At 41.6% G+C, this 21,615-nt stretch overlaps 1 protein-coding gene across 6 annotated transcripts in view; it reads left to right on the top strand.

Moving 5' to 3' along the window:
- Positions 1-21,615, top strand: part of TDP1 (tyrosyl-DNA phosphodiesterase 1) — an 83,788-nt gene that overhangs the window by 5,800 nt on the left and 56,373 nt on the right. For all 6 annotated transcript variants that reach the window (XM_058429702.1, XM_032179264.2, XM_032179263.2 and 3 more), the window contains exons 2-7: positions 1,572-2,137; positions 4,591-4,634; positions 5,804-5,859; positions 9,320-9,416; positions 13,900-13,934; positions 18,696-18,788. In XM_058429702.1, the coding sequence (XP_058285685.1) occupies positions 1,579-2,137; positions 4,591-4,634; positions 5,804-5,859; positions 9,320-9,416; positions 13,900-13,934; positions 18,696-18,788 (884 nt within the window). In that variant the 5' untranslated portion in view covers positions 1,572-1,578. The remainder of the gene's footprint in view (positions 1-1,571; positions 2,138-4,590; positions 4,635-5,803; positions 5,860-9,319; positions 9,417-13,899; positions 13,935-18,695; positions 18,789-21,615) is intronic.

The raw sequence follows: 21,615 nt of genomic DNA, 5'->3' as shown, positions 1-21,615 counted from the left end.
GATTTAACCCTTGCTTGGCATTGCCTTAGGTCTTGTTTATGATTTGGTGTCATATTGGCACAGAATCTATTCTGCCAGTCTTATGATCTCTGGTCAGTTGTGTTTAAACCACAGAAGGGAGGGGATATAACAGGCATGTCTGAGCTCCCATCCCATCATGGCCCGGAACTCAGTTTTTAAGGTTTCTTTGGGGTCCCCTTAGCCAAGATTTTTATTTTTAGTTCTCATCTAGAGACATATGCATATGTATTTATTTGCAAATCTTTTGATGTAGAACAATGTAGAATTCTCTTTTTTGGGGAATGTAGGTTTTGTGAAGGGAGTGTCACCATCTTGGTTTACTCCACTCAGTGCATCTTTTTCAGCCTCATTAAAACAGCAAAAACTTGAAGATACTGTTAATCTGAGCACAGACTATTGAGTTTTGTAATTTTCCCCTGGGTCTTGTGCTAAAATGTTAAAAGTATCACATTGAGGAACTGTTCTTTAGCTGTCTGGAAAGTCTACTTAGATAGTCCTTTACCACTGAATTCACGAGATTTTGTAGGTAACACCAAAAATGACTTTCGTTTACTTTCCTCTTCTCAGAACAAGAAAGTAGAATTTGTCTGTGTGGCTTAAAAAATAAAAATGTGTTGCTTTAGTACAAGTTATTTCTGTTCAGGTTTTAGTAGATTTATGATGTAGTCAATAGAATAATTATATCTTGAGTTAGTTGGGTCCTCATGGAAGTAGTATAAATAATGTACATACCTAAGTGGTCATTTGGCATTCCTCTTGAAGACTTTGTTAAGCTTTACGGTAAATGGGTTGTCTTTTGGGAAGTAAGACATACATAATCACTGAAGTCCTGTGGGTGCCTGTACTTGGGTGAAGGCTAGGTTTGTAAATTGAACATAGATTAAATGGACCTTAATCCCAAAGGCTTATTGGAAGTTTCGGGGTCAAGAATGAATGTTTGTTTTATTTTGGCATTTGTCTTGATGCATTCTTCAACCCCCTTTCCTAGGACATCCAAGAACAAAGTTTAGATTGAAAGACAAGGCCGGGCATGGTGGCTCATACTTGTAACCCAGTACTTTGGAAGGCCGAGGTGGGTGGATCTCTTGAGTCCAGGAGTTCAAGGCCAGCCTGGGCAACAATAGTGAAACCCTGTCTCTACCAAAAAAAATAGAAAAAAAAAATTAGCCAGACGTGGTGGCATGTGCCTGTAGTTCCAGCTGTTCGAGAGGATGAGGCAGGAGGATTGCTTGAGCCAAGGCAGATGTTGCAGTCAGCTGAGATCGAACCACTGCACCACTCCAGCCTGGGTGACAGAGCGAGACCCTGTTTTAAAAAAAAAAAAAAGGGAACAAAAAAGAAAGGTGACCAGGACTTTTGCTTGTGATTTGGCAAAATCTGATAGTGGATTCTGGTAATGTGCTTATAAACACCCAAAAAGCAGCTGGTGTTAGGTGGTTCAGCCTCTGGAAGGTGTCAGCTCATCTGACAGGGAAGTTGAGAGCAATAAAGTTATTTTACCAATGCCCTGATGAATGGGAAATGCTGATGTTTCCACTTTTCATTTCCAGGAGTATAATGTCTCAGGAAGGCGATTATGGGAGGTGGACCATATCTAGTAGTGATGAAAGTGAGGAAGAAAAGCCAAAACCAGACAAGCCGTCTACCTCTTCTCTTCCCTGTGCCAGGCAAGGAGCAGCAAATGAGCCCAGGTACACCTGTTCTGAGGCCCGGAAAGCCGCACACAAGAGGAAAATATCACCTGTGAAATTCAGCAATACAGATTCAGTTTTACCTCCTAAAAGGCAGAAAAGCGGTTCCCAGGAGGACCTCGGCTGGTGTCTGTCCAGCAGTGATGATGAGCTGCAGCCAGAAATGCTGCAGAAGCAGGCTGAGAAAGTGGTGATCAAAAAGGAGAAAGACATCTCTGCTCCCAGTGACGGCGCTGCCCAAAGAACTGAAAATCATGGCCCTCCCGCCTGCCACAGGCTCAAAGAGGAGGAAGACGAGTATGAGACGTCAGGGGAGGGCCAGGACATTTGGGACATGCTGGATAAAGGGAACCCCTTCCAGTTTTACCTCACTAGAGTCTCTGGAGTTAAGCCAAAGTATAACTCCGGAGCCCTCCACATCAAGGGTAAGAGGATGCTGGGTGTCAAGGAGCTGTTGAATTGCCCTTGAGAGTCTCTCCTCCATGAAGCAAGGAGGGCAGCCTAGAATGATTTCTGAGAACTCTTCTTTGTGTTCTTAACTACTTTCAGAAAAAAAGTCTTGACAGGCAAGTGCATTAGTATAACAGCAGACTGTTTACTTAACTCAGGCAGAACATGTGTTCTCAAAACCCTGTAGCTCAACGCCTTGTATCACTTAGCACAATGTTTAGCATTATTTAACTTTTTAAGATTAAGCTTGATGAGTAACAGTTTATCAACAAGGTAGCAAATACTTGACAACAGTAGTAGTTCTCCAAGGGCCCTGGACCAGCAGCCTCAGCATCACCTGCAACTTGTTAAAATGCAAATTCTCGGGCCCCATTCCCAATTCATTAAATTGGACTCTGAGGGTGAGATCCCGCAGTCTGTGTTTTCACGAGCCCTTCAGGGGATTCTACTGCCCAGTCAAGTTTGAGAACCACTGCTTAAAAGCCTGGTTTTAGTTCCTGGTGAAGAAGAAGAAGAAGAAAAAACAAAATAGTGCCTGAGTGCAAATAGATGTTTCAGTTATGGATCAAAAGATGGCCTTAGTTTGCTGTCCTTATTCCTCAGGGAGCACCTGCAGGGGGAATAGCAGGAGCTCTAGAATCTGCTTTCTGGCCTCACCACTCATTTGCTGTATGGATTGTTAACACAGGACCTAACATTCTCTGAATTTCAGTTTGCTCATCTTTAAACTGGAAATGCAGAAGAATGGGAGCAAATATATGAAGTGACCATATATTCACATGGCAGATACAATAAACATTATTACCCTTATTTCAGATTTTTTTCCTGTCCTATATTTAAGAATAGTAATGTTCACTGTCAGCAGTGTTTTTTTTAATATATATCCAGTATATAATTGTATATTGTGTGTGATGTATACATGTTGGAGTATTCCATACTGCAGGTTGTTTTCTTTTTGAGAATCTCTTATCTTGGTAGTTTGTCAAGTTTTTTTGTTTGTTTGAGACAGACTGACAAATACTTAGAGAATTTTGCCAAGTTTTGCTCTATATAATAAAATAACTGGCTATTAGCACCAAGATATTGTGGTAACATGATAGGAGCTCTTACATATATTTTCTTCTTTAATCCTCAGGACAGTCTTATGAGTAGATGTTACAATTGTCTTCCTTGGATAAGTAATGCATCTGCACTTTAGAAAAGTGCCCAAGGTCATAGAGCTGGTAATGACATTCTGTCATCAGAATCCATGCTGTTTGCTGTAGCACTCTACCATATGCCATAATTGTAGATGGTTTGGAAGATCTCATGGAGGAAGGGGGAGTTCAAAAGGCCCTTGAAAGATGGGTAAAATTTAGAAGGGTAGAAATACATGCTGGTGGGGGCAAATGGAAGAATATTTGCAATTTATCTCTGCAACTCTCCCAATAAGGTAGAAACTTCCTCACGATTTTTTTTGTTGTTCTCTGAAAATCTTTCTACCCCAGCGTCTAGCTCAGTGTCCAGAAGATGGGAGGCACTCAGTAAATATTTGCCAAATGAATGAGCCCAGTCTTAATTCTCAGAGGCAGTTTAGTGGGTATGAGCGAAGATGCTGGAGTCAGACAGCCTAGGTTCAAACCCTGACTCTACCCCTTCCTAGCTGTGTGTCTGTGGGCAGGCTCCTAAGAATGCTCCTCCTATATAAAATAGAAATAATAGACCCCACCTAGAAAATGGATATGAGGAGTAAGTAATATATGGGAAGTGCCAAGAATACTGCCTGACATCTAACAGGTCTCCACAGGTGTGGCTGTTGTAATGGAAGGTCATGATGATCATGTACTTCCTCTCGTGGTATGGTTTGAGAAGTGAGCTTTCCAACCTATCTAACATAAAGCTTGAATGGGTACAAAGTGGGACTTCCCTAGAGATGACCAGGAACACCAGGAATGTGAGTTTAGAATTGTGAGTGCCTCTGTCCTTTCGTTCACAGGCCACAAGTGCTTTCCAATCTTTCTGGAAAGTCTTTCTAAACTGTCCAGGTTTATAAAATCTTTCTAGAAAGTTTTTCTAGTCTTGAGTTGGGAGATTTCCTGGAGAGGGACTTGAATGGGTACTTGGAGGAGGTAGAAGTTCAGAGATCTGAAAAGAATATGTATCATTATTGTCCATATTGAGTTTCTAAACTTGATCAGTCATTCAGTACTGAAGTTGTAGATTTTAGTTTTGCATTGTTTTATAAAAGAATATATGATAAATATTAAATACCATAGGGAAAATTTTTTTGAATTTTATGAAACATTAAAGTCTGATTTTGTAGTAACTGTTTAGCTTACTGTGTTCTGAGTCATATCTTGATTGTCAGTGACTTGAATGAGTTAGTAGTGATTATTATGACTAGAGGATTTTTGTGAGTGTGAGTTTGATATATGTTTTGTCTTCTCAGATATTTTATCTTCTTTATTTGGGACGCTTGTTTCTTCAGCTCAGGTGAGTATATCTTTAAGCTGTTTTTTCTTTGGGTGAAAGTAGACAGATAATTAAACAACTCCATAAGAAAATATGAGAGGTATAGTTTGGGGATCTCAGTCCCGTTCAAAGATTGAGATGGCACATACCCGGAGACCGGCTCAAGTGCCACAGTAATGGGATCCATGGCCATCAACATAGAATGGGGATGTCACTATCAGGAGAGCATTTGACTCAAGTCAGGCTCCACTGGCCGAGAAGTCACTTTGGACATTCCAGCTTGAAAGACTAGAATGGGACACTTCTTTTGGGGATACTGATTAACTCATGGGACTGAGTTAACTCTGGTGCATAGAGTGGTGAGGTATGGATAGAGTAGTGAAGGCCAAGTCAAGTTTGATTTAATTTAGAAAAATGTGAATTTTCATGTTCAGTGGGTCCTTCCTGACTGAGCTGGTCCCTTTGACTTGATAAATCATGTAATGGTCCAGACCCGCAAGTAAGTGGTCCAAACAAAGGGCCCTGTCCCTGAAGAAAGGCAGGCTTCCTTTATGTTTGGTTTGGCATTGAAAGTCCTGGTTTCCCTTTGGAAGGTGGGGAGCATTTGCAAATGCCCTGTTAGCTCGATTGAGTTACTAAGTCCAGGATTACCCAGGTGTGGGGAGGAGCCTCCATGGGTAAGACCAGTACAGAACTTGCATTTAAGATGTGATTATTAGAAGCCTAGTGAATGTCTGGTCCCAGGTGGCTGTGTACAAAGCTGGCTAATAAAGGAAATGTTCTTTTCTGAAAGTCCTGGGATCTTTGTCTCCAGTATCTGTCTTTTTATAATCACCTAGGGGAAAAGGGATACATTTATAAGTCCTTTTATTTAAATTAATCTCAGGGCTATTAGACATAATGTAATAACACCCTGCGGACAAGTACAGATGCTGTCAAAACATGCAGAGATAATTTCCTGGGAACCTGTTATCTCATGTACTTGGCTCCATTTAGGTTCTTTTAACCATGCATTTAAGATAAATTACAGGTTTATTGGTATTGCAGCATAACCCTCTAGGTTTATAAATAATACATGTAGTGTATCACTATTTTAGAGTTTCCTTAAATGTAATAACTAAACAATTCTCCTTATGAACCGTTTGGCAGAATTACCCATGGCTTAGTTACTCTTCTTTTCTCCCATCTAGTTTAACTACTGCTTTGACGTGGACTGGCTCGTAAAACAGTATCCACCAGAGTTCAGGTGAGTTCCTCAGGGTGACAGACAACACTATAAACTGTAAGGGGGCTTTGACACATAAGATTTGTATTTCTCAGGCGAAAGCCACTCATCTTTTTTTGAGTTTTTCTTTTGAAACCGTTGAAATCATACAGACATTAAGTTATATTGGGAAAACAGCATTCTTTGATCTATTTAATCCTACACATTCTTTTTACAGATTTTAGCATTTTCCTCTGTGCTCTTTCAGGAAGTAGATAAGGACAGGCTTTAACTCAAATAACAGAACTTTATGTCCAGTCTTAATATGAAGGAAAATACCATCTCCACATACCTTCTAGATCTGTGAATGTGCCAACATGCGGCCAGCATACCATGCTTTCCGTAGCACATCAATGCTGTTCTGTTTTGAGGATCCCTTTGTGTTTCTGAGCTGAGGAAAGGAGGCTATATCTGTGGCCTTCCGTTATCTAGGCTCTGGAGGTGATGGATTTTTAGTTCTGCCTTCTGCCTGCACTTCATCAGCCTCATGTTAGGCAATACAGACCAAATAGGGCATCACACAGTGAGGTGCCACCCTTCCCTGTTTCTAACACATTTACGGAGCAGATTCCCATAACATCAAGTAGGATGGAGGAAAACACACAAAAAATGATTGTCAGGGTCCTCAAAATTCTTGGTACATTTAGGGCATCAGATTGTGGAAACCTTTGACATTAACAGTAGATAAAGTGCTGTTAAAATTTTTCAAGCAGCTTTGGCACTTGGGGCTTTTTTTCTTTTTGACCTGTAACACACAGAATTAGTTTTAGCTGCATGTAAAAGAATATTCAAAATAACAGTGGCTTAAATAAGACAGAAGTTGTTTCCAGCCTGACACATTCAGATGGTAAACATTTATGGTCTAGATGGGGGCACCAGGGTTCTCAGAGACTTATCCACCTACCCTTTCTGTTCCACCATCCTTGTATGTGACTTCAGTCTTCAGAGTCACCTCGTGGCCCAGTATGGCAGCTAGAGCTCCAGCTTACTCGTCTATTCCAGGTAGCAGGAAGGGGAAAGGAGGAAAAGGACAAAAAGGGCCACATTCCAGCTATGCCCGTCTGAGCAGCCTTCCTGGAAGTCCCACACAACACCTGCATCTATTTCATTGAGCAGAGCTCAGCTGCATGCTGACCAGCTCTAAAAGAGGCTAGAAATGTCTTTTAGCTTAGCACACCTTTTCCTGACTTAGCCTTTTGTTAGGGAAGGAGGAGAGAATGGCTGTCTGGAGGCAACAAGCAGTTTCTGCCTTGGCTCCTCCTGGCAGTAGTATCCTTGGGTGTCACATTGGCATTTTCTGTTCTTCCTCCCTTTTCTTAAAGACCTCGAAATCAAATTGTCACCCCATTAGAGTGCTGGCAAAGTGCAGACTGCAGTTCCTTTGTATCTCTTATGGGTTAAATTATCTCACCCCCCAAAATGATCTGTTGGAATCCTAAGCCCCAGTACCTCAGAATGTGATCTTATTTGGAGATAGAGTCTTTACAAAGGTAATCAAGATAAAATGAGGGCATTAGGATGAACACTAATCCAGTATGACTGGTGTCCTTATAAAAAGAGAAATTTGGGTGCAGAGAGAGAGATAAGACCATGTAAAGACACAGAACGCCATTTACAAGCCAAGCTCCCAGAAGCTGGGAGAGAGGCTTGAAACAGATGTGCCTCACAGCCTCAGGAACCAATCCTGCCAGCACCTTGATCTTGGACTTCTGGCCTCCAGACCTGTGAGATGATATATTTCTGTTGTCTAAGCCTCCCAGTTTGTGGTACTTTGTTTTGGAGGCCCTGGCACACTAATAACAGTATCCATTGGACTCTCAATAACGAAAGGGACAAAAGTGTCCTTCATCTCTGTGCATCCCCTTATTGCCAAATGCATCTTGGGAAGGCTATTACGAGCCTTAGAAGGATGAGGAGTGACTTAAATGGTAAGTTTAAGTAACATCCAGAATTTGTATGTAGAAAAATTCAGATCATAAGGATTTATATCTCAGTATGCTGTTCTTTAGGTGCCATCTTTTTGTAATAAGTCGTAGAACCAATAAATTTGAAAGAATTAATGAGGACTTCAATTTCTATCAGTCATATTTAATCTTTTTTTATAAGATGACTTGATCTAACATTTTTTATTTCTAGGTACTAGATGCACGAGTGTTTCTTACATTATTCTGTTTTTCTTACCTAATTTCTAAAAATCACAGGTGCATGTTTCATAGTTTTATTTTACCTGTCATGTTAGAATAAAGCTATTGGGCAAGAGGTAGTGAGGTATTAGTACTGGAAGTACATTTTCCATGATGTTTCTCTCTAGTTGATTGTTGTTCCTTTGTGAATGGTAGAGAATCATTCTGCAGTGTGATTGATAAATGTGGAAGTGGTTCGGTTGTTTATCTTTCTTGATTGCTTATATCCAATTTTTGTTATGTTGGGAGAGCTTGTAGAAATATACTTATTTCTAAGGATTATCTTGCTTTGAATTAATCAGAAAGATCAAGAATCCCTCAAAAGCTTTTTTAATGTATTCTTGAAGAGTGTTTTTATATTATATTTGGAATTCAAAAATATAGCATTTTCAACAAAGCTTGGGCTCTGTTTCATTGAAATCTAACCACCCATTAGTGAAGCTGCGTCATGCTGTGGGCCTGGGCCTGGGCCTGTTCTCTGTTGTATCCTGGGTCTAGCTCAGTACATAGCACACAGGAGGAGTTTGGTGAATATAGATGTGGTGTGAAATGAATCCACCGTGTGGTCCAAAAGAAGAAAAAGAAAAAAGCACTATATTATATAATAATTATTATATATCTTTAATTTATTTGGACTTAAATATTTTAACACAGAGCTACTTATGTGCCCTTTTGGGCCAAAGAAGATAATTATTCAAGGACTTTCTTGAGTCATTACCCCTCTGTATTACAACAGAGCTGCAGGATCAGGCCATGTAGCCCCATTATAAAGGTATCTGGTAAATGAACATTAGCTTTTCGCTGCTCTGTGTTAGCCCCGTCTTCACTCACTACAAAGGCCAGAAACAAATATCAAGTGATAAGGAAGCTAGCATTCCTTAATGAGGCAAGTCTAGCTTCATGAATGATGTATTTTAATTAATTTATTTATTTATTTTCGAGACAGAGTCTCACTCTGGCACCTAGGCTGGAGTGCAATGGCTCAATCTCAGCTCACTGCAACCTTCACCTCCCAGGTTCAAGCGATTCTCGTGCCTCAGCCCCGGAGTAGCTGGGATTATAGGAACGCACAACCATGCCTGTCTAGTTTTTGTATTTTTAGTAGAGATGGGGTTTTACCATGTTGGCCAGTCTGGTGTCGAACTCCTGACCTCAGGTAGTCCACCTAGCTCGGCCTCCCAAAGTGCCGGGATTACAGGTGTAAGCCACCGTGCCCAGCCATGAATGATGTATGTTAAATACTAATGCTCTCTTTTTAGGAAGACCCCAATCCTGCTTGTGCATGGTGATAAGCGAGAGGCTAAGGCTCACCTCCATGCCCAGGCCAAGCCTTACGAGAACATCTCTCTCTGCCAGGTAAGCCACTTACTGCTGTTGGAGGGCATGCGTAGTCTGAGTTAGAGGGAAACTTAGACATTTAGTCCACCCTCCCACCTAGCACAGAAATCTGCTCTCCAGCATCAGTCATCAATAGATACTTGTCTAGCCTCAGCTTAAACACTTCCTGAGATAGAGCATCCCATTTGTAGTACTCCTCAGGGTTGGAAAGGTTTTTCTTTTTGTGGGCCTGAAGTCTTCCTCCTAATTTCTACTCATTGGTCTTAATTTTCCCCTTCTGGAGCCACACAAAATAAGTAAGTCTTTCATCTTATACATGTCAGTGATTCATATATCTAAAGTGATCTGTCCTGTCTCCCTTAGTTTTCTCTCTCTGATTCAAACATTCTCTTTCTTCAGTTTTACTCAATGTAGTATGGATTCTGAGTCTTTCCACAACCTGCTAGTACTCCCCTGGTTGCATGTAGCTTGTCAGTATGCCTGTCGAAACCTGGGTTTCAACACTGAACAGGTCCTCTGGATGTAGTTCAGTGGCTATGGGTTTCTTTTTGTGAGTTATCATGTGAGTACAACTTAAAACTTATAGTTTTTTGTGACACCTTGTGTAACTTATATTAGCTGCCATTGACACTTCAATGGTAGTCCTTCAACTGTAGTTCTTTTTTTTTTCCACGTAAGTTGCACCTAAGGTCTAAACAGGAGACACCCATAGATTAAAAAAGCCGTTAGGAAACTATGTGAGTCGTATGCTGTGTATGATCTAAGTCCAATGTGGAGACGTAAGTGGTCTTATAAAAGGCATATCCACTTGGTTTGCTAGGACCAAAGCAAAGCAGAAAAGAAAGCTATGTTAGTTTGTTCTTGCACCGCTATGAAGACATACCTGAGACTGGGTAATTTATAAAGAAGAGGGGCTTAATTGGCTCATGGTTCTGCAGGCTGTACATGAAGCATGGCTGAGGAGGCCTCAGGAAACTTTCAGTTGTGACAGAAGGTGAAGAGGAAGCAGGCACATCTTACTTGGCCGCAGCAAGAGGGAAGAGAAAGGGGGAAGAGCTACACACTTTTATCAAACAATCAGATATCATGAGAACTCACTATCATGAGAACAGCAAGGAGGAAGTCCACCCCCATGATCCAATCACCTCCTACCAGTCCCCTCCTCCAACATTGGGGATTATAATTTGAGATGAGATTTGGGTGGGGACACAGACCCAAACCATATCAAAGGCCAAACAACGGTTATTGCCCAGTTTCTTTATATATTCCCATAATTTTGTCCTAATACTTGGCAGTTAGCATACAACGTGGCCAGTGAGTCTTGGACTTTCATTAGGACCCATTTCTTTAGACTCATCATCTAAAAAGATCTTCTATTACGCGTGGCATTTTGAGCAAGAAAGATGCAAAGTAGAAAGGAAAACAAGGAATACAGAAGAATTTCTCACATTTATGATAACTACTTCCTATATAAATGGTGGTTATGAAGTAGCTGGTGTAATAGACACCTTTTCCTATTTCTTTTGGCTGTATTAGTTCGTTATGAGAAAACACGAAAGATGCTTTTTATAGCCCTTTCCTTATCGTTAGCTTAGTGAAATTGGCAAAAGATTTCTGCTCTGCGAGTACAGAGACAGAGTGAATTATATCCTTTCTGGATTTTTTTTTCTCATTTTCCTTCTAGTGTCTTTTTTCCCCATCCACAAAGATGTAAGAATTCCAACTCACATTGTATCACTCTTTTTCCAACTATATATGATACCTTTGTATTTTTTTAAGATTAATACAGTACAAGAGCTCAATCTTGTCAGTTTTAAACATACCTCATAACATTTTCCTTATGATTTAACCCACTGCACTTTATAGAGTTGTCATTTTAAAAATGCCTTCTATCCAGCATGGGCTCATCTCATGCCCATAGATGTGCCTTTGCTTAGCAGTTGCCAAAATTCCATTGTTTTGCTTCTATTTCCAGCAACATAAAAGGTTAGACTGCAGTAGGATAGCTCCCATCAAACCTTATAGTGGGCAGTAAACTGACACAGAAATCCTGAAAACCAGTGACTAAATGAATGCAAATAAAGTCTTTTTCAAATATTACCTCCCTGTACTAGTTTAGGAGAGTGGTTCCTGTGCTTGATAGTGTGTTCCAGGCTGGCCACCAGAGGGCATAGTGAGCCGCTTCTTCCAAACCTCTTGGAAAGAGCTGTGAAGCCGCTCCCAACTCTAGGCTGATGTACAGGATTGTGTCCTCCTGATCTCTTGAAGCACCTTTATACCTTGTCTGTAAGATAAAGTCTTTTTCTAGCAACGTGAGTCATTTAAACTGAGACACATTAGTCAGAGAATCGGTGGCTGCTGACCGATTTTGCAAACGTGGGACCTAAGGGCAGACATTGAGACCTTGTGGTGGTCAGAGTCACGTTGCCTGGGCTCAGTCCCAGCTCTACGTGTGTGTATTAGTCTGCTTGAATGCTATAACAAAATTACCTGGGTGACTTTTCTTGGACTTGGGTCGCTGAAACAACAGACACTTATTTCTCACAGTTCTGGAAGCTGGGAATCCAGGATCAAGGTGCCAGTCAATTCAGTTCCAGGTGAGGGCCAGCTTATAGATGGCCACATTCTCACAGTGTCCTCATGAGGGAGAGGGAGGAAGACAGACACATAGGCTGTCTGGCAGCTCTTTTATAAGGACACCAGTCCTGTTGGATCAGGATCATCAGGATCCCACCCTTATGACCTCATTTAACCTTAATTACCTCTATAAAGTCCCTCTCTGCAAATAGTCGCATTGGAAGTTGGGGCTTCAACATATGAATTTGGTGGGGGACACAAGTGTTTAGTCTACAACATTTATTCTGGGCTTGTCACTGGCTTGTCACCTAATTTCTTTATCTTTGAAATTGATTGCTAATGCTGTTCATCCTAGAGTTTACTAAAGGACTTGGTGCACTAGCCCAAAAACAGCACCCAGTAAACAATATCTGTTGAAGCTGTTATCCTTGTTTTTTGTGCTCAGACTTACCCAGAAGCATGTAACTTGTCGCAAACTAAACAAAAGCCAGGTCTCTTAACCATTGTTCTTTCTCAGCTAAATATCAGTTTACAGAGTGGCAGTCTTCCTTCTCATTTGGTAATTTTGAAAACATGAAATAGAGTTCCCTGCACTTTCTTCTGTGGCCAGAATGCACAGATGCATGCTGGTCTGTGAGCATCTCCACTCCAAACAGGAGCTGTGTTGTAACTCACCTGTGTACTCCAGTTGCCCATTACTGCCCCCAGCAAAGTTTCACCCATGTCATGTGGTAAGGAGGCTGGGGTGGGTAGTGGGGAGAGGTTGCAGTAGTGATTGCCATGATTGTAGAGTGCCTACTGCATGCAGGCCCCCATTCCTCAGCATTTTACATATGTGAGCTCGTTCTTAACAACTCTGGATCTCAGAATGGTACCGTTTTAAAGAGGAGAAAGCTGAGGCATAGAGTTAGATGTATTTTCCAGAGTCATACAAAGCTGTGAAGGCAGGATTTGAGCCTGTGTACTGCGTTCCTAATTGTGAAACTTTTACTATTATTTAAACTCTTTCATAACCTGCATCTTGTGACATATTCTGCTTAACCAAGATCTGGCATGAGTGGGTATTAGATAACATGTTTTCTATATACATACCCTCCATTAGTTTGTAAAGGTGTCATTTTATAACGTGAAAATGGATTTCATATGTTTTTATTTTCAGCACTTGCTATGCTAATATAAGAACATTTCTATTTTAATTTAACATCCTAAGTCTTTATGTTGCCACCACTTTCAGTGTTTCTTTTTTTTTTTTTGGAGACGGAATCTCGCTCTGTCACCCAGGCTGGAGTGCAGTGGCTCTATCTCAGCTCACTGCAAGCTCTGCCTCCTGGGTTCACGCCATTCTCCTTCCTCAGCCTCCCGAGGAGCTGGGACTGCAGGCGCCGGCCACCACGCCCGGCTAATTTTTTCGTATTTTTAGTAGAAATGGGGTTTCACTTCGTTAGCCAGGATGGTCTCCATCTCCTGACTTCGTGATGTGCCCGCCTTGGCCTCCCAAAGTGCTGGGATTACAAGTGTGAGCCACCGCGCCTGGCCTTTGGTGTTTCTTTTAAATATGCCCTGAAAACTGTGTACCATTAATTTCTGTTATAAGCCAAATATCTAAAACTTTGCATAGAGACTCACTTGTTTTACTAGTTTTTTGTCAACTAAAGAATTTAGGCTTCTCAGTCCTAATTACAGTAATTAAAAATGTAGTGTATATTGAATCATTCTGGGTAACAAAATTTTGTTGTTTTTTTTTTTAATGAGCCTCCCCAGATGCTATTATAAAAGCTGTCTTGTTATTCAAGGGCTTGTCTGGTAGAGATCAGTAAAAATAGTTTTAAAAAAAAAGTTGGCCTGATTGCTTTCTAATGTAATTTCCAGTAGATATGGATATTAGTGGGTTGTTGTTAAATAAATGACTTCTTTTTCATCCTAGGCAAAGTTGGATATTGCGTTTGGAACACACCACACGTAAGCACTTTTTGTGAAATAGGGGAACCCCTCAAGCATTGTCATTTGTCTGTTACATGGTTATTCTTAGGAGAGACTGAGCATAGTAGGCCCACCTGGGATCTAACACAGTAATGCTTAACTGAGCCTGGGGGAGCTATTCTTTTATTTAATGCTCTTATAAAAATTATTTGGTCTTTCCTTTTAATTTTATAGATCAGGAAACTGAGGCCCAGGTTTAGGTATGTGATTTTTCCTTGGGCCAGTAATGGAGACAGGAATAGAACCTATTTATCCTAACTTTAATTAATATATACACACAATTTTTCAAGACATGGTCTCACTCTGTTGCCCAGACCGGAGTGCAGTGGCATGATCACAGCTCACTGCAGCCTCCAACTCCTGGGCTTAAGCAGTCCTCCCACCTCAGCCTCCTGAGTAGCTGGGACTACAGGTACATGCCACCATGCCCGGCTAATTTTTTTGTAGAGACGGGGGTCTCACTCTGTGACCCAGGCTGATCTTGAACTCCTGGGCTCAAACAGACCTCCTGCCTTAGCCTCTCAAAGTGCTGGGATTACAGGCATGAGCCCCTGTGCGGCATTAACTTTAGCTTTAAATTTGTTCTTGTTTGCTCATTGCTAAAATTTACCTTATTATTTCCTTTGGTCCATTCACCACTACCCCCTTGCCCCTACACACATACTTTGCAGGTTAAACTCAACAGAGCTCTTCTTTTTTTTTTTGAGACAGGGTCTCGCTCTGTTGCCCAGCCTGGAGTGCAGTGGCACAATCTTGGCTTACTGCAACCTCCATCTCCTGGGTTCAAACGATTCTCCTGCCTCAGCCTCCCCTCCCAAGTAGCTGGGGTTACAGGCCACTGCCACCACACCTGGCTAACTTTTATATTTTTATTAGAGACGGGGTTTCACCATGTTTGCCAGGCTGGTCTCAAACTCCTGACCTCAGGTGATCCACCCTCCTCTGCCTCCCCAAGTGTTGGGATTACAGGCGTGAGCTACCATGCCTGGCCAAGAGCTCTTAATTCAGAGTTTAAAATGCCTAGAAGGCTGGGCACTGTGGCTCATGCCTGTAATCCCAGCATTTTGGGAGGCCAAGGTGGGTGGATTATTTGAGATCAGGAGTTTGAGACCAATCTGGCCAACATGGTAAAACCCCATCTCTACTAAAAATATAAAAATTAGCCGGGCAGTAGTGGGACATGCCTATAATCCCAGCTACATGGGAGGCTGAGGCAGGAGAATCGCTTGAGCCTGCAAGGTGGAGGTTGTGGTGGGCCAAGATCATGCCACTGCACTCCAGTCTGGGTGACAGAGTGAGACCCTGTCTCAAAAACAACAGAAAATGCCTAGGAAAGTAATTACAATTTAACTTTTTCCAATTAAGTATCTGTAGTTTACATTTTGTTGGAATGACATTATCTTGTAGAAGATTGAGCTCATGTCTTGAAATTACTTTTAGTTGCTTATTTTAAAAAAAAAAAATTTTTTTTTTTTTTTTTTTTTTTTTTTTTTTTTTTTTTTTTTTTTTTTTTTTTTTTTGAGACAGTCTCGCTCTGTTGCCCAGGCTGGAGTACAGTGGCGCAATCTCAGCTCATTACAACCTCTGCCTCCCAGGTTCAAGCAATTCTCCTGCCTCAGCCTCCCAAGTTGCTGGGACTACAGGCGCGTGCCACCGCGTCCAGCTAATTTTTGTGTTTTTAGTAGAGATGGGGTTTCACTATGTTGGCCAGGCTGGTCTCGAACTCCTGACCTCAGGTGATCCACCCACCTCAGCCTCCCAAAGTGCCGGGATTACAGGCGTGAGCCACTGCGCCTAGCCTATTTTTAAAATGTTTCAAGAATTAAATACTTCTTATGTTCTTGACACAGCTCAAGAGGATATAGAGTTTTTATTCTTACAGCTTTTTCTTTGGTGAGAGAAGCAAGACAAACGTGAATTAGAAAAGGAGAATCACCTTCCAGATCATAGTGATGGAGGGTAAACTGCCTTCCCCACCTCACAGGGTAGACCTAGAAACAGTGAACGAGGCAGTCTTTGAGACTGCATACACTTTGGCACACAAGCCCTGCTCTGTCAGTTTCGGTTGGATGCCATGCAATCTCGTGGTCTGTCTCACAGTGTTTTAGAATGGGAAAGCTCTTTGGTTTCCTCCAGAGCTGGGAGCAGAGTTAATTCTTATGGCTCCAAGAATCGATAGAGGGGAAAGAAAAAGTCAAAGCAACTGAATGTCAAATATCCAGATCCAGGCGGTAGCCGGTAGCAAACCACAGGATGGGCAAGGCATGCCTCTTTCCACTAAGATCTATAGCCAGGCCCCCACCACGCATCATTTAGTCCTCTTTCCCACCAAGGCCATGTCTCCCCCAACCTCGCCTACCCCTGTACCAGTAGCATGAAGTGTTCACCATTGCTGCCACCAGCCCTGTGAAGCCATGTGTGGTGAAAGGAGTGCCTTGCCATCTGGCATTTGTGATCCCAACAAGCTCTTCCACTGGCCCAGTTTGTGACCTTGGATAATCCCTGTTAAATGTCCAGCTGTAGATTCCACAATTGTAGAATGAGAATAACTCCTCCTCTGTATTGCTGTGAAGACTTGGTGTGGTAACATACAACAGAGCTTCTAGGATGGCACCTGGTAGAGAGGTGCTTGCCATATGTTAGTTCTCTTCCCCCTTTGCAGGAATAGCTGCGCATTTGGGTTGGGTCCCTTTTGCTGCCCCATAGCTTAGCAGACAATATGGCAGGTCAGCATTCTTCAAGGGAGATCTCATTCCTCACCCTTTTCTATCCATTTTTAACTGTGACCTTATTAACACTACCATTTTTGTCTATGAAAAGATGAATATGGCTACTCTCAAGTTCATAATTCTATTTGATAGCATTCATTGACATTAGTGTGTGATTTGCCTGATAATCGATGTCTTGACTAATGGAAATATTTGTAAACCTTCTATCATGAATCCATAACTGACTTATTCTTAATTACAATCAGCTGCTGATTTGGCAACTGTGTATGTAAATTTGCCCAGATTTCAGGGAGCACATTACACAAATGGAAAGAAGATGGCACAGCAGCTGTCATTTCTCCAGCTTTGCATTAATTTACTGTTTGCCAGCTTGGGTTAATTTCTCGTTTTGGCAAGAGCTAAATATCTCATTCTGTTGTTATCCTTTTTCTTATCTTTTTATGATAATTTCATCCTGCCCAGATAATGTTCATGTTGTTTATTTGGAGAGAGCCATTGGTTCACTTTTTTTTCCCCTGTGTGAATTGAGTTTCATCAGTAAGTATTAAGTAGCATTTTGGCCTCAATGGAAATGATAAAATAAGTCAAGAGAGTTACAGCCGTGAGAAGTGACACTTTAGTTGGAGACAGAGAACTTAGATTTCTGAAATATTGAAATAATCCTATTGAAAACAACAGAGAGATAAAAATCATCCATTATTAGATTAGAAAATAAAGCTGTGTACCAAAGGAGTAATAGGAATGTACAGGTGAGAGTGTTTCACATTTAACAATTTTTTTTTTTTTTTTTGAGACAGAGTTTCACTCTGTCGCCCAGGCTGGAGTGCAGTGGTGCAGTCTCGGCTCACTGCAACCTCCGCCTCCCGGGTTCAAGTGATTCACCTGCCTCAGCCTCCTTAGTAGCTGTGATTACAGATGCCCACCACCACACCTGGCTAATTTTTATATTTTTAGTAGAGACGGGGTTTCACCATGTTGGCAAGCCTGGTCTCAAACTCCTAACCTCAGGTGATCTGCCAGCCTCAGCCTCCCAAAGTGCTGGGATTACAGCCATGAGCCACTGTGCCTGGCAGCAAAATGTATTGTTGCATTTCATTCACAATAGTCCTGAAGTGGGGTTGATCCTTAGAGATACAAGTGGAAAACTGAGGCTCGGGGACATTGAATGGCTTACCTAGGGTCAAAGGGCTTCTAAATGACAAAGTCTGGAGCTTAGGTCTTCAGACTTCAAATGGAAAGCTTTTATCTATATCCTATTCCCTCTCTCTCACTGCAATTAAAATAAGAGAAATGTGTTCGACTAGAGGCCTGGGGAGGTCACATGGAAAAAGAGTGGACTCCACTAGGTCTGATTTGGGTTAATGAAGAATAGGCAAGACTTACCCCAAGCCCAGATAACACACTTTTGACAAGTGTGGCATCTATGGATACAAAAAACCACTAATGGTAATGAGGCATCTTTTAAACTTCTTAAAATTTCAAATCATAAGAAATACACTTTACATTTCAGTGTATTATGCACTAACATACCTTCGTGCCAAAACAAAATTTCATGAACCAGTAATTAAATACATACAGTATACCAATGTATGCTATTTTAGTTGTTTAAAAGAATGCCAACCATGATGCAGCGAGAGGTTGTTGACCATACTTTGAATCTCAAACACCAGATCAGAAGGTTCCAATGGTCCCTAGTAGTAACAGGTGATGCTGAATAGATAATAAGGGGCCAGGCTGGAGGGATGTGAAGTGCCAGGACTGGCCAGGTGGACAGAATGGGGTGAAAGTTCTTTTGCCACCAAATACTCAACCTTTTTGAAAGGTTTTCATCCTATCACCTAGGCAGACTTTCATCATGGTAATGTATAGAAGGGAAGATTATAAATGTTAAGTTTTGGTAATAAGAGAGTTTAAAAAAATTCCTTTAGCTATGTATTACATTTGCATTGGAAAGGTATTACATATTTTGAAAGTACTATTAATGCTTTTTGATCCTTTGCTGTTTTTAAAGGAAAATGATGCTGCTGCTCTATGAAGAAGGCCTCCGGGTTGTCATACACACCTCCAACCTCATCCATGCTGACTGGCACCAGAAAACTCAAGGGTTCGTAGGGGCCTGCTCACTTCCTGGCAGTGTGTGTGCTGATAAAGGTCAAAAGTCAGAACATTCACTTTATTCTTTTTTCTATTTTTTTTTTAGTTGTAAAAATAACACACATGGCCTAGAAAAAGAATTGTATGCAGAAAAAGTTACTGTATTCTTTTACTACCTGCCCCATTCTACCTTCTTGGGGTAACCAGTGTTAACAGGAGCATCATCATCCACAGCTACCTCTGTTGTACATGTAAACATACATTACTATTTACACACAGTAGCTCTTCCTAGTTTTTAGAGAAGTGGCATCATATACACTCTACAGCTAAGTAGAGGGAACAGCACATGCAGAGATCTGAGGCAGAAAAGGGGTTACAGAATGAAAGATCTGAACCCATTGTTTTCCCAGTAGGATTTACCAGATAGCTTTTGTGATTTCTCCTTACTCACGTACCCACCTGTATTTTTGCTTACCACTTCCCAAACAGGAATCAAAGGAAGAGTTGGGGTAGGGCCTGGTCATGTTAATAGTGGGCTAAATATTTCCTCACTCCCACAGTTGGTGTATTTTCTTTGAAACAAATTTAAGCTGGTGTCTTTTTAGAGCCTTTAGTGTGTTACTAAAGTTGTGAATCTCCAAGAGAAGAATTGAATACGAAAGCTTTTATGAACTTTTTAAACTACTAACCCTCTGTACTTGGTGCACATATGCTAGATCCAGGTTTTGATCCCCTTTTCAAGAGGGGTTTGCTTTTTAAAAGGGATTTTTAGGGATTTGCTCAAATCAAGTTCAGCTATTGTTCTTGATTATGACTAACTTTAATTTTCTTTGGTTTAAGCCACTTTGCACATCTCTGCCTGTCCTAGAGAAGGGCTGGTTAACAAACAGCCTTCTGTGTTGGAAGAAACTCGGACGTTTGTCTAGCACCATTTCCAGGTTCATGTTTTCTCTGTCATCCTCCTCTGCCTCACCCTGCCCCATATCATTGCCTAGCTTGGGCTAGAACTCCTAATTTGGAGTGTATTACTTTCAGCTAAGCTCTGCTGAGCCCAGGTTACATCTTTTTTTGTTTTTTTGAGACGGTCTCACTCTGTCACCCAGGTTACAATGCTGTGATGTGATCACGGCTCACTGCAACCTCAACCTCCTGGGCTCAGGTGATCCTCCCACCTCAGCCTTCTGGGTAACTGGGAGTGCAGGCATGTACCACCACACCTGGCTAACTTTCTTTATTTTTTGTAGAGACAAGGTTTTGCCTAGTTGCCAAGGCTGGTCTCGAACTTCTGGGCTCAAGTGATCCGCCTGCCCCAGCCTCCCAAAGTGCTGAGATTACAGGCATGAACCACCGTGCCAGGCCCCAAGTTACATCTTAGTTTGAGCTGAAATAGCTTTCCAGCTTCGTTCAACAGGTCTTGCTTCAACCTTAGTGTGCTGCGCAGTACAAATGTAATCTCCCTCCCTTAAGGCAGTCCTTCAGAGTTTGAAAGGGAGTCTTGTCTCTGAGCCTTACATCTCTTGTTTCCTCCCCACTCCCTTGCCCCACCATAGCATGTGGCTTTGAGACCCCTAGCCGTAATTCCTGGTCGTTTTTCTATAAACATGTTATAATTTTTCAGTATCGCATGTAAAATATGCTTTTCAAAATGAAGTGTGGCTCTGACTGGTCCAGGGTTGAGGGGATAGCTTCTCTGTCTCTAAGTCTCAGCTGTAGCACTTTCTTGATCTACTGAATTTATGGTTAACTATGCCTTTGGTACCCCAAGTGCTTCCTGAGCTGCCAGATTGGGTTTGGAGATTCATGTGGCCCTATCAAAAGGCAATGAGATTAATATAGCTTGTTCTCATGAAACAATAATTAATATTACTAAAGGGATTTCTCAGGTTAGCCCTCAGCCTCACGTGGTTCCAAGAATCCCACCCTGGGCCTCCAGCTCGTTCTGAAGTTGGAAGCTTAGCTTACAGGCAGTAGTACTGTCTTAGGATTCTCTGGAGTGATTTCTAGGAGGGAAGAGGCAGGGATAAAGGCTTGGGTGTTTCTTTTATTTAAAAAAATATTTTTTAATTTAAAGTTTTAGAAAACTTATTGACTAGGTAGGAATTGTTCAAAACTCAGAAAGTACCAAGACTATGAAATCTTCCTCTGGCAGCCATCCTGGTGTGGGATCCTATTATTTCATGCTTGGTCTATATTCTACTCTCTAATGTTTTGCATTTCATGTTGTTTGTGGTAATTTTAAAACTTTTGAAAGCAGTTTTTGTATACAATCTCACTTCATAATTGGTCTACCGTGGTTCTGCTAATCCCCTTCAGCTGCCTCATGGTCCATCTGTTGATTTCTCACTTTTAAAATTAGAACAAGAGTTGCATCCAAAGCTCACATTAAAAAAAAAAAAAAAATTAAAATTATTTGGCTCATTATAATAATTTTCTCATTTTGTGATGTGTTAAAAATGCCTCATATCTCAGCATCTTAGTTTAGAAAGTCATTTGTCTTGTGCATCATCCAGAACTCACCTGTGAGTGAATCTCTGATCCAGGAGGAGCCTCACTCAGCCTGGGAACTTTGAGGTCCTGTTGCAAGGGGAGGTCCTCCACGTCTATCCAGCCCAACCTGGTCATTTTACACACGGAGGCAAAGGCCCAGAGAGATCACAGGGCTTACGCAAAATGGTATAGTCAGCTAGCCAATCTGGGTCCAGAACCTGGGCTCCAGCCCTCATCACACCGTGCTACCTCCTGTGCTAAGTGTCTCCCCAGGGTGGGAAGCGGGGGTATGAAATGCCCCTTGCTAGAAACTTGCAGAGTTGAGAAGATGTATGGCCAAGAGTCCTTGC

This window comes from Hylobates moloch, unplaced genomic scaffold (genome assembly GCF_009828535.3).
Source record: "Hylobates moloch isolate HMO894 unplaced genomic scaffold, HMol_V3 SCAFFOLD_16, whole genome shotgun sequence".
Classification (NCBI taxonomy): Eukaryota; Metazoa; Chordata; class Mammalia; order Primates; family Hylobatidae; genus Hylobates; species Hylobates moloch.
The sequence above is the reverse complement of the archived record's forward strand: the minus strand, read 5'-3'. Positions and strand labels throughout refer to the sequence as shown.